The following is a 13,545-nucleotide window of genomic DNA, read 5'->3' as shown; positions in this document are numbered from 1 at the left end:
GAAGAACATACTTCAAATATATATGCATGCTACAGAACCTCTGTAGATACAGTCTTAAAATAGAGGCACAGTCAGAAAGTCAGAGCCCCAGTGATCACACCCTCGGCTAGAGGAAGACTTCTAGTCTATTCATAATAGAGCTGTATCAACCAAGTTCTCCTGTTTATTATTATTAAAAGGAATCAAAATGGGGAAAATAAATTTCAGAACGGGTTTATATAGCAACTGGAGGCTATAGCTGACCCTGTCATCCATGAGAATAAGAAATAAATAATATATGCTTGCCACTTCCCTGTACAATAAGAACTTCGGGGATTTACATTCAATTAGATGAGAAAACACATTAAAAACATGGAATATTTTTAGACTATCTAAGGCATATAAGTCTACAAACAAGTGGGATAAATATTTATAGCAGGCAGCAAAGCTACAAATATGCCTTGGATACTCCAAGAGCTGTTGCATCTGAAAGATATTCCTGCATTATCCAACTCTGCACTAAGATCAAACTCAACAGTCTCTTAGTGATTTAATGCAAAAAAAAACCAATGAAATGTCTTGCCTAAGACAAACGGTAGAAAGTTTCAGGCATTAAAAACATTCAGACTTTTTGTTAAAATGCTGATAGATCATTTATTAGTTGCAAGGCAATTAAAACCATAAACTAATTCATGATAGCCAAGAGAATAAATGTTAGAGGCGCAACATACAAGCATTACTATATTTGTCTCTCTTCACCAGTTTTCTAGGCTGAAATACAAATATGTAAATAGAAATCTGAAGCTGTGGAACTCTAATGCTTATTTATTTATTTATTTATTTATTTATTTATTTATTTATTTATTTATTTATTTTCAAGATTTATAGACCGCCCCCTCTCCCCGAAGGGACTCGGGGCGGTGCACAGGCATCTCATTAAAAACCAGATACAAAAATAAATACCCTTAAATACCCTTAAAATCGAATTAAACCTAACAGCTGTACAAGATAATAAAAGTTAAAAATCAACCTAAAACTAACCCCTAAAAATTTAAAAATGCAGACTTGAGGGACTAAACTGGGATTAGGCCAGGCCGGCTAACTTGAACAGGTGGGTTTTAAGCTTCTTACGGAAGGAGCGGAGATCGGTGGTGGTTCTGATATCAGAGGGGAGGTCATTCCAGAGGGTCGGGCCCATCACAGAGAAGGTCCTACTCCTGGGCGTCGCCCGCTGGCACTGCCTAGTGGACGGCACCCGGAGGAGTCCCTCTCTGAGAGCGGATTGGCCGAAGGGATGTATGGGGCAGGATACGATCCCGCAAATACCTAGGTCCTGTGCCATGGAGCGCTTTAAAGATGATAACCAACACCTTGAAATGCACCCGAAAAGCCACAGGTAGCCAGTGCAGCCCGCGCGGGAGAGGTGTTACGTGGGAGTATCTAGTGATTCCCACAATTGTCCGCGCGGCCGCATTCTGAACCAACTGCAGCCTTCGGGTGCATCTCAAGGGGAGCCCCATGTAGAGAGCATTACAGTAGTCCAGTCGCGACGTCACATGCGCATGGGTGACTGTGCAGAGGGCGTTCCGGTCCAATAGGGGACGCAATTGGCGCACCAGGCGAACCTGGTGAAACGCCCCCCTTGCCACGGCCGTCACATGGTCATCCATTGACAGCCGGGTATCCAGGAGGATGCCCAAATTGCGTACCCGATCCACGGGGGCCAGCTGTTCGCCCCCAATGGCCAGTGATGGGAGCACCTGGTTGAACCGGGGTGCCGGTAGCCACAGCCACTCCATCTTGGACGGGTTGAGCTTGAGTCTGTTACTTCCCATCCAGATCCGTACGGCTTCCAGACACCGGGACATCACTTCGACGGCATCGTTGGGGTGGTTCGGGGTAGAGATGTACAGCTGAGTGTCATCAGTGTAGAGATGGTAATCTACCCCGAACCCACGAATGATCTCGCCCAGCGGCTTCATGTATGTGTTGAACAGGAGAGGCGAGAGGACCGACCCCTGCGGCACCCCGCAGGTGAGCGGCCTCAGGGTCGACCTCTGCCGGCCAGAGAGGTAGGAGGAGAACCACCGCAAAACGGTGCCCCTCACCCCCAACCCCTCCAGACGATGCAATAGGATACCATGGTCGATGGTATCAAAAGTCGCCGAGAGGTCTAATAGGACTAAGATGGAGGAACAACCCCCATCTCTGGCCCTCCAGAGATCATCCACCAACGTGACCAAAGCCGTCTCCGTGCTATGACCAGGCCGGAAGCTGGACTGGCGTGGGTCCAGATAATCAATTTCCTCCAAGTGACGTGGGAACTGTTGCGCCACCACACTCTCTACAACCTTCGCCAGGAAGCAAAGGTTGGAGATGGGACGATAGTTAGCTAACATAGCTGGGTCCAGGGAAGGCTTCTTGAGTAGGGGCCTCACCACCGCCTCTTTTAAGATGGCCGGCAAGAACCCCTCTCTCAGAGAAGCGTTGACTAGCTCCTGGAGCCAGCCTCGTGTGACCTCCCAGGATGCCAGTATAAGCCAGGAGGGACACGGGTCCAGTACACATGTGGTGGCTCGCAGTCGCCCACGTAACCTGTCCATATCGTCGGAAGTAACAGAGTCAAACTCCTCCCAGGATGGCGCCTCAAGACCCACCTCCGACGTCCCTTCTAGACCGCTAAAGGGGACCCACTCGCTGCGAATCTGAGCGATTTTGTCCTGCAGATATTCCCCAAATTCCTCTGCTCTACCCTGCAAAGGGGCTTCCCGCGACCTCTGTGAAAGGAGGGAGCGGGTCACCCTAAACAGGGCGGTAGGGCGGTTGTCTACGGACGCAATAAGAGTGGTGCAATACTGACGTTTGGCCACTCTTAATGCCACAAGGTAAGTCCGTAAATAGGCTCTCACCTGTGATCGGTCAGACTCAGAGCGTGACGATCTCCATCTGCTCTCTAGGTGTCTCTTGCGGCGCTTCATCACCCCCAGCTCCTCGGTAAACCAAGGGGCCTGGGTGGATCGATGCCGCAAGAGAGGCCGCAAAGGCGCAACCCGGTCCAAGGCCCCGGTGGCCGCACTATTCCATGCAGCCACTAGGTCCTCCATCCGGGTGCGGGTCAGGGCTACAGGGAATGGCTCAACCTCCGTCTGGAACCTATCAGGTTCCATCAGGTGCCTGGGGCGGAACCATCTAGGACATTCCGGTTCCGCCTCCCCGCGATGGGGAGTAGCAGTTGGAAAGTCGAGCCGGAGAAGTGAGTGATCTGACCATGACAGGGGTGTAATGACTAAATCCCCTACTCCCAGATCACTCCTCCACTGGCCAGAGACAAAGATAAGGTCCAGTGTGTGACCTCCCTCGTGTGTGGGGCCCTGAATTACTTGGGTCAGGTCCATGGCTGTCATGGAGGCCATGAACTCCCGAGCCGCCTCGGATGTTTCCCCTACCGATGGCAGGTTAAAGTCCCCCATGACCAGCAGCCTGGGGGTCTCAACCGTCATCTCGGCGATCACCTCGAGGAGCTCGGGCAGGGCCGCTGATGCATAGCGAGGAGCCAAGTATACAATCAGCAAGCCCAACTGTCTCCCTGGGCCCCACTTCACGCATAGGGACTCACAACCGGTTATCTGTGGCACAGTGGACTCTCTCGGCTCAAGGCCTTCCCTTATGATAACCGCTACCCCGCCACCCTTGCCCAGGGCCCGTGGCTGATGAAATGCACGGTAGCCTGGCGGGCACATTTCCACGAGGGGGAGACCTCCCTCGTGGCCCAGCCAGGTCTCCGTTATCCCTGCCAGATCCGGCACCCCCTCCGAGACCAGGTCGTTAATGAGAGGGGCTTTATTGGCAACGGACCTGGCGTTGCATAGCATCAGTCTCAGGCCCCGGCTCTGTAGGTCCTGACCACCTAGATTGCGGGGGTTGGGACAAATGACCGGCCGTATCCAGTGGCCACGGTCTCCCAACCATAGTATCCTTTAGTCACTATGCATATTGGCATCTGTAAATCATAGAGATTCTCAAGGGTATTTAGTCCATCACAACAATGAACTTAATAAGCTATTGAAAATTGCAAAAGAACCCTTGTATTCTCAGTTTAAGACAATCTTCAGTACATTACTTGCAGTATATATGGAAAGAAAATGTGTGAGTGCAGATAAATACATATACAATAGATATATTGCAAAGCTCCCTAATGAGTCAAATGAGCTAGGATAAAATAGTGTTTAAAAATCAGAAAACAGTGGAAAGAAAAACAGTTTATTTCTTATTATTTGGACTATTTAAACTTTGCACAAATCACCAAAACATCCTGGAAGGATAGGCCAGGCTTTGACAGTAGCATATAACTTTTATTACTGGCAGTGAGTTGAGCAATCTGCTGAATGTGGATGTTAAGCACATTCTTAACTTGTATCTGGCCTGATGTTAATAAATAACACAACAAACCTGTCTACAAAGCTTGGTTTACAAATAGGCAAAGGAAAGGATCCATCTCACAGCAAGAATAAGCCAGTAGTTTAGGATTACCTTAAATACACAACCTTGATGCCCATAATAGTTCTGCACACTGTATTAAGCACCTGCAGCAGGTAACAAAGACCCAATTCCACCTCAAAGCAATGGTACAATATTAGTGGCTCAAATCAGAAAATCAGCCTTGGGTATCTATTTTGTATCTTAGGTATTATTAGCAAATCATTATTATTACAATATATATTTGATCTAAAGTTTGTTTTAAGAAAAGAACTATCTAACGGTTTATATCAATTCTATGCAGAGGGAATCCTTTCTCCCCCTTCCTGGATATTATAATGTCACAGCACAGAGAACATAAAGAGGCACAAAGTATCACTTGCTTTCGCTGATTGAGGGGATGGATTTAGGTTGGCGGCAGCAGGGGAGCAGCTTGAGGAGGCGCTGCTTCAGGGCTTTTTTAGCATGACCAGATGGATTGCCTGCAAAAAAATGACAATCGCCACAAGGAATTAACACATCACGGCATCGTTTATCTACCCCAATCATTCCCTAACTGTCAGTCATAATAAACATGGAATAAATCAGAGAAGACAAACATACATAATCTCAGTGCGGCAAAAAAAAAAAAAAAAAAAAGGTCCAACTCGGTTACAGCGCAAAACTCACTTAAAACAAATAATCATTCCTCTCAATCAAAATGGATTGTAGGAAATTGTACAGTAAAAAGATGGGAAAGGAAAAGAGCACAGATGTTTATGTAGCCTCTTTTCCCCCAGTAGTATTCAGAAGTGACAATTTAAACAGTCTTACTGAGCATGCAGTGACACCATGAAAAAAACCTCATATCTAGGCATCCCAAGAGCAGTACATTCTAACAGATTTTGTGGAATCAAGGAATTGATACTTGGAAACATACTGTTATGCCGTGCTGCATAACTGCTAGATAGTTAATAAAATTAACAAAAATTTAAGTTGAATCCTGCCACATTCTCAGCTCAGCCATGAAAATTAAACAATTGCAAGGTGACTTTTTGTTTGTTTATTCATTTCTTCCTGCCATTTATAGTGTTGTACATTAAGGAGGCATAAAACTGCATTTATGTCCATACTGATGCAGGTCTTAGTTTTAAAATGTAATTCTACATCTGAGAATACTAAAAGGCAGTTAGGAATACAAATGGAGCAGGTGTAAAGAAGATTTAAAACAAAAATTAAAAAAGAACATAGTAATTAATTTGAACAAAAACACTGAGAATGCAGCAACTGATTATGCATTTCAAAAGAAGAAGTGGTACAGGAAACCACTTGCACTGTGTTTCATTTGTTTTTGCTGTCCTGGCTTTCATTAGTTCATTATCTACTCTCTTGGCAGCTACTTCAAATAATAATTGCACTTGAAATAACTTTAAAAACTAGTCACTCTCTCTTTCACACATGCACACATTTTTATCCTTGTTAAGATCTAATGCACATATTAAACTGGTTGATTTCTATCATGATATTAACTAGAAAGAGGCAGATGATTCCTACACAGAGTATATACATCATTTGTCACCCTTTTATAAGCACACACCTGGAAAGCTTAGCTGCATTTGCAACAGTTGATGACCACACAGCTTTATGATCAAATTGCCCAGAAAATAACCTCTAAATGGGTAATAAATAATAAATCAGCCCAGAAACAAATATAGCTTCATTCTGGTCGGCATTTTCTAGCTAGAAAGTACTGCATAAGAATCTGCCAGTTTCACGTTCCGTGGTTAGAGTTCCTGTAAGTTGCTTAATAACTTATGTAGGGACATCTTAAAGAGATGACTTTAGTGAGCTTTTGTTTTGCTACTATATCTTTAATGTTCAGAAATGGCTACAAGAGCTAAATTATCCTTTTGCTATCTTGAACAGAAGTCCACCACATGTCTTTATCTGTCTATCCTTGCTAATCCTGGGCTGTGAACATATTTCTACCACATTTCTTAGCAGTAATCTGAATAACAGAACCTGAATAGCAGAAGCTTCTTACTTTGGCCTGTTCTTTCATGCCATTTTTTCCCCTATTTCTGATCCTTTGTTTAGTCTCCTGTAATGCTCCCCAAATGTTAGCTCTGATGATTGGACCTTTGGATCATTTTCCGTTTTGATATGTTACCTTTATATTTAGTGTGTAGGAGGGAGGCATTATCCTGTTTCTAATACATGCTACTATATCTTATTATAGGATTGCTTGCTTCATGGCATAGACTTTAAACTCTCAGCTAACCTGAATTCTGTGTTCACCTTCTTAAAAAGTAATCTTATGAAAAAAATATTATGAATGGGATCATATCAAAAACTAATCACCAGCTTAAAGGAAGCTGGGATGCCAAATGTAGAATTTACTATAAAACTTCAAAAGGAACACAGCTGTGTAAGTATCTGTTACATTCCGAGTCATAATCGTATCACTTTCAATGAACATAGTGAAAAGAGTTTCCTTCCTAAGTAGAATTTGCTTTATAAAAGTGATAAAGCCACTGTAGTACAGTGGCTAAAGTGTGAATTAGCACCAAGGAGACCCAGATTCAAGGCCATCCTTAGCTATGGAAACTCACAGGATGATTTTCAGCCAGTCCTCTTCTCTTAGCTTAACCTATGTATCTCAAATGCTATGATGTGAATAAAACGAAGGGAAATTCCCAGGTAAACGGCCTTAAGCTTTGGGTGAAAAATGGATAGAATTCTAACTAATTAATGATATATGACCTCCTGGACAGTTATTATAGTCCCTCTGAGGTCAGCCATTAAAAATGTAATTTACCCCAGAAAATATGTTCAAAGAATGGAATGGATTAAACTTACTGTAATATTGTGCTGGTTCTCCTCCTTTCTCCAGGGTCAATACCAATCAGTGGTGATTGGGGAGAGCCTGCTCTCGACTCCTACTGTGTGAGGTGCTGTAGAGCATTGCTCTCTCCATTCCTATTTATATTTATAGGAAACCACTGGATAAGCTCATCCAACATCATGGGGTGAAGTATCATCATTTCCCTGATTGATACTCAGTTGTACATGTCTGCCTCTGGCAAAGTGAGAAATTCTGTTGATGTCATATCCTGATGTCTGGGGTGACAGGAGTCTGGATAAGGCACAAAAGACTTCAGTGGAACCCTGCCTAGATTGAGTGGCTGTGGGTTTGGGACCTACCAATTTGGGGACTATATCATCTTTCCTCCTGAGTAGAGTTGCATACCCAAAACTGACCCAGTGCACAATTTGGGGGTCTACTTGAAGATCATCCTGAACTCATGACTCCTGTTTGAAGACAAGGTGACAGTCATGACTAGGAGGGCCTTTGCACAACTTCATGTTGCGCCCCAGTTGTGCCCATGTCTGGATTGGGAGGCTTTGCTTATGATTACTTATGCTCTGGTCAACTCCTGGATAAGGAATTGTATGGGGCTGCCTTTGAAGAGTAACTGGAAGCTTCAGCTGGTACAGAATGCTATGATGCAGGCAGTTACATGTGGCCCTAGAATGGCACTTGTTATACCTCTGCTCTGTGAGCTGCACTAGTACCCAGTTTGCTTCTGGGTCCAATGCAAGGTGCTGAAGCCTTTCATGTTGTTAGGTTAGGTTATTTGAGGGACCACTCTTCCTGATTACATCTGCCAAGCCCATCAGGTCTAGCAGAAGCCTATTGTGGGCCCTTGTCTTTTAGGGTGTTATATTTGATGGGATTCAGGAGATGAGCATTTTCTATTCTGGAACCTGCTCTGTGGTACCCTAAACTCTAGTACCAAAACTGCTGGTCATTTTCATTCAGACATATTGTATGGTAGGTGTGACCTTATAGGTTATTCAGTTGATTCATTATGGCATCCAAGCAATTGACTATAATTGATTGACACTAAATTTAGTACCTATTTTTAATGCCAGATAAAGACACTATGATTCTCAAATGCTTTAATTGTTTGTTTTTCATTATGGGTTATACTGCTATTTTATTGCTTCTGTCATTGCCCTTATTTTTATATTGTATTTATATATTAAATATATTTTTAAATGACAGGCTATTCTGATGACTATAAATGAACATGTTAAAATACATAAAGCATACGAATAACATATTAGAGAAAAAGAAAGGAAGATCGCACCAAACAATGGAACAGAAGAGGTTAAGTTACTCCAGTTTTTCTACAGCATTTATACATCCCTTAAACTTCCACTTATGACTTCAACCCTGAAAATATAAACTAATGATAGTGCATTATCCCATTCCTACCTAAACGAGGATTCATGCCTCTTGCTGTCTGTGTTACAATTGTATTTAATTTTTTTTCTTTGCTAACTTTTATTCTAGTGTTATGTTACTTCTGTTTCACACCACTCATGGCTGGTGAAAAGCACTATGCCTATATATGTTTACACTGCTGGAAAATGCAAAAAGGTATAATATTACTTTAACTCCTAAAGAAATGTTATATCACTAACATTGGTCAATACCCTTACAAAACATCTAATACTGCTGTAACAATCAGCTTATACAGAGTAGGTGGCACCAAGGGGTTCCCCAAATGAACCCTTGCAAAACTGTTCATCTCATCCGAGGTGTGATAGACAAACATACTGCCGAGAAGCTGATAAGATTAAAATAAACTGAAATCTCAGAGTAAGCAAATGAGAACAAACCTGGAATGTGTATAGTTTTCATTTTCTTATGTAAAGTTCTCATTGTTGCTTTGGCTCTTTGCAACTGGGCTTGGCAGCTTTTTGATATGGGTAAAAATTCCTCTTTGAAGTGTATGTGAGTTCTCAGTAATTATACGCTGCATTTTCAAAACAAGATGAGAAAGGTATTTTTTAATATTTGAATTCATTTTCCATGAAAATAGATTCCAAAGAGTGGACATGAAACAAATAGGAAGCATCAAAACGGCTAAAAAGGCATGCCACACTACCTGACAATGGTGTTTCTGATAAATGTGTGTGCTTTTCTTTTAAAGAGAAGCTTAGTCTATCCCAAAATTTACTAAATTTATAATTTGGATTTCATCGCAGGCATTACAAGAGGAAGCTGCTTCACACTATGGATCAAGTTATTCTCAGAAGGTTCATAGTGCCTAATATAGCAATAGCACTTAGACTTATATACCATTTCATAGTGCTTGTACAGCCCTCTTTAAGCGGTTTACAGAGTCAGCACATTGCCCCCAACAATCTGGGTCCTCATTTTACCCACCTTGGAAGGATGGAAGGCTGAGTCAACCTTACTATCAATATTTATGTTGAACATGAACCCAAACAAGAAAGCTGCATTTAAAAAACAAGGCAGATCCTGGAAGCCCCTCCTCTGACCTCTCCAGCAAGTGGTCGATATGTGCCAGCGTACCCATTCCTGATCCAACATGTTTTGGAAGTTGCTGGGAAGTGTAAAGGGGGGAAGATAATGCCCTGATTAATGGTAGCTTCTTATCACCTTTATTCATATTTTTATCCCACAGCTGGCTCTCTAATTGAGTCCCTTCTTTCACTGCACAGAATCACCCCGTCAATTTCAATCAGGACTTTTGTCTAGTATCCACTGTAGACTTGATTATGTGGAAGCTTCTTGTAGTTGGAATTTTTATCTTTTCTTTTCTCCCTGCAACTCTTGTCACATCCTCACTTAGGCACACGCTTACTCTGTTTCCTGCCAATTTTACTTCTGAATTATTGATGCCAGCATTTTAAGAGCCACAATCAATAACACCAGATTTTCAATCTTCCCTATAGTCCCACTCTTTTTCCTATTAATATGTCAGGTTTTGGACCACCAATGAGTTAGCCAGTTTGAGGCTTGTGGATAGTAGCAAAGATGGCAATGTCCTTCAGAGCAATGGGATCCAAGGACAGCACTCCAGACACCCTGGCATCAATCCCTGGCATTGCATGGCATGGTTTGTGGTGAAGCCTTCCTAAACTATTAAAACACAACATTTTGTATCTATTTACAAAAAGCTTTTATCAGAAGTTGTGTAAAGTTAGTGTTTTCTGTGTGATTAGCTTACACTCAGAGTTTGCCTATTAAAGAACTCGAAGTAGTCCTCGACTTATAACCAGTCACTTAACCATTTAAAGTTATGACAGACCTCCCCAAAATTAGTTACAACTATTTTTAAGTTATGAATGCCCCCCAACACACATGGTGCATTCTGGTTGCTTGGCAACTGAGTACTTTTACCACTGTCTGCAGTGCCCTGTGATCAAATGAATGTGATTTGCAATGTGTTTTGCTGATTTCTGGAATTTACTTTCAGTTTCTGGCAAAAAAAAAAAAACACGTTCGGGAAAATTGATTAATTTATCAACCATGGCATTCGCTTAATGCAGGGGTGTCCAAACTTGGGAACTTTAAGACTTGTGGACTTCAACTCCCAGAATTCCGCAGCCAGCTGGGGAATTCTGGGAGTTGAAGTCCACAAGTCTTAAAGTTCCCAAGTTTGGACACCCCTGCCTTAATGATGATGCCATTCACTTAATGACCATCAAAAATTTAAAAAATGGTCCAGTCAAATGATTTCTTGACTTATAACTTCAACTCCCTATGATTGTAATTCCAGACTCAATTACAGTCATAAATCAAGGATTACCTGTATAGTTTTTCAGCAGCTATTATAAGCGATGACTAACAAGCTAAACTGCCTTTTAGTAATTACACCTTAGACCTCCTTCATCTCCATCCAATGTCAAAAAATGCAGTGAAAATATCTGTTGTTCAATAATCAGGCAATGACAATTGTACTATTTTCTCTCTGTATTAATAGATTGGTAGAGAAAAGAAAAACATTGGGAAGATCTGGAAAAAGTTTTTGCTGCATCATAATAAAGTGTCCTTAGCTTATAATGATTCCATTAAAGATAAAGGTTTATGGTGTATTCTTTCCCAGAGTAGTGTCCTCCAGGTGAAATACAACTTCCATTATTTTCTGATAGTATGATTATATCATGTCAGTACTGTGGACTACACTGTATAAAGTTTTCAAGTTCTATTTAAAATAATGAACAGAAAGAAATCAGACATCAGAAATGATAATTTCAAAAAATATAAATGAGACAACATTTTACCAGGCCGGAATATCTTGTTGCTGACCTCAAGTTGTTCATTCATTGGGGGGGGGGGGGACCCATTAGACACATTATGTAGCTGAACTCAATTTATTAAGGAGTTTAACAACTTTTTCTTAATCACCTTAATCTTTAGCACTGTTGCTTGCCACCATGCATATGTTAATTAACTGATTCAAGACTGTGTATCAGTATTTCTCAACCTTGGCAACTTTACGATGTGTGGACTTCAACTCCCAGAATTCCTCAGCCAGTTTTGCTGGCTGGGGAATTATGGGAGTTGAAGTCCACCCATCATAGTAGACTTCAAGTTGCCAAGGTTGAGAAGCACTGTTGAACAATTGTTTTGGGAATGATAATTCTCAATAGATAAATCACTAAATTTTCTGTTCTCTTTTTATTTTCCTTTGTTTTTTTCTTTTACTCCCCACCTCTCCATCAGTTTATCTCTCAGGAACCATGAAAGCTTATGCTATAAAAATGTATCAGTTCTCAAGGTGCTTTAAGATGCATCAGATTAACACAAAAAACTCTTTGGAAACTTGTAGTATAGGAAGATGATTGGTTGTTTTCCTCTTTTTTTTTCCTTGCTGCACCAACAGTCTCCTGATTCAGCATCTCTCACCTTCCTCATTTTGTCCCTTTTTCTGTTGGGCAGCAGTCAGGGAAAAAAAATCAAAAACAGCCCACTCTTTGGCACAACCACAGATACAGGGTGATTGATTGTGGTGGGCTGATGAAGGGATTCTATCCATTAAAGTCTGTAAGCCATTAGGGGGTTTTATTTCACTGGGGAGCATGATGCAGCAATGCTTAGGAACACTCTTATGGTCAAAAATAACACGGGGAGAGAGGTAGAGACAGTTTTGAGTGCCGGAGACATGAGAATCAGTTTGGGCAGGAGTTGCAGGGACTGACCTGCACAAGTGTCCCCTAAGCCTCTCCAACAATGTGCTTCCTTGTTGGGAAGAAGGAAGTCCATATAGGACATAGAAATCTGGAGCATCGATATATAAATTAAATAAAACACAAACACAAAATCTGGAAAGGGTCTTGACTGGCACTTCTCCTTCCTCAAAAGATCTTCTGTGGAAATGAAAATGCTGCACAGTTTTGTTCTAACTCTGGTAAAAAGAGAAGCAACAGAATTCACCAACTAGGGATTCAGTCTCTCAGATAAACTTATCAGGCTAATATTTACCAGGGAAAAAGAATGCAGAAGAAAGCAATTCTTCCCAAATTTAGGAGTGAATAAAGCTTTGATCACTCCTAATACAGTGATGTTGTAGACTATATTTATGGCATCATAAATAGTATCTCAAGCTGTTTTCAGCAGGACTAACACAACATACTTTCGTAGTGGACCAAATGCCACACTGATTTCATAAACAGAAGACTAGCAGCTGACATTTGTTTCAGTATGGATGCTTGTTTCAAACATCCTATAAAGCACCTGATTAAACTGGATGACAAACACAACCCTATCACGCCACCATCCTTCTACCTGCCCAACAGAATATTTGAACCATGAGGAGACATTATTCTGTCTAATGACAGGCAGAATCATATGATTCAAAGAAGTCATTTAGATTATCAGATCCAGCCCCATAGCTCAATATAGGAATCCAGATTAAAACAATTGTCAAACCCAATGGTTCTCAACCTGTGGGTCGGGACCCCTTTGGGAGTCGAACGACCCCTTTCATAGGGGTCTCCTAAGACCATCGGAAAACACATATTTTTGAAAAAATATGGAAAACATAAAAGAATCTTATGGTTGGGGGTCATCACAACATGAGGAGCTGTATTAAAGGGTCACGGCATTAGGAAGGTTGAGATCCACTGGTCTAACCTACCCCAAAGTATATGGGTAATTAATTTCCAGTAAAGAAAAGCAGAGTGCTTCTCAGGACAGAATATCAGCAAATAGCCCGAGCCTGTAAAGATGAAGTGAGGAAAGCTAAGGCTCACAATGAAGAAAGGCTTGCCACAAAAGTAAAAATTAAC

General features: G+C 41.8%; 1 protein-coding gene across 2 annotated transcripts in view; it reads right to left on the bottom strand.

The window, feature by feature from the left end:
* Positions 1-13,545, bottom strand: part of KCNIP2 (potassium voltage-gated channel interacting protein 2) — a gene marked incomplete at its 5' end in the record, with an annotated part of 62,045 nt that overhangs the window by 8,877 nt on the left and 39,623 nt on the right. The window contains one exon of one of the 2 annotated variants that reach the window (XM_081953988.1): positions 4,835-4,937. The exons of the other annotated variant lie outside the window; for it this stretch is intronic. Coding sequence (XP_081810114.1) covers positions 4,835-4,937 — 103 coding nt within the window. The remainder of the gene's footprint in view (positions 1-4,834; positions 4,938-13,545) is intronic. 2 annotated transcript variants of the gene reach the window in all.

This window comes from Natrix helvetica (assembly GCF_964273705.1).
Source record: "Natrix helvetica genome assembly, chromosome: 5".
In the NCBI taxonomy this organism is placed as follows: domain Eukaryota; kingdom Metazoa; phylum Chordata; class Lepidosauria; order Squamata; family Natricidae; genus Natrix; species Natrix helvetica.
The sequence above is the reverse complement of the archived record's forward strand: the minus strand, read 5'-3'. Positions and strand labels throughout refer to the sequence as shown.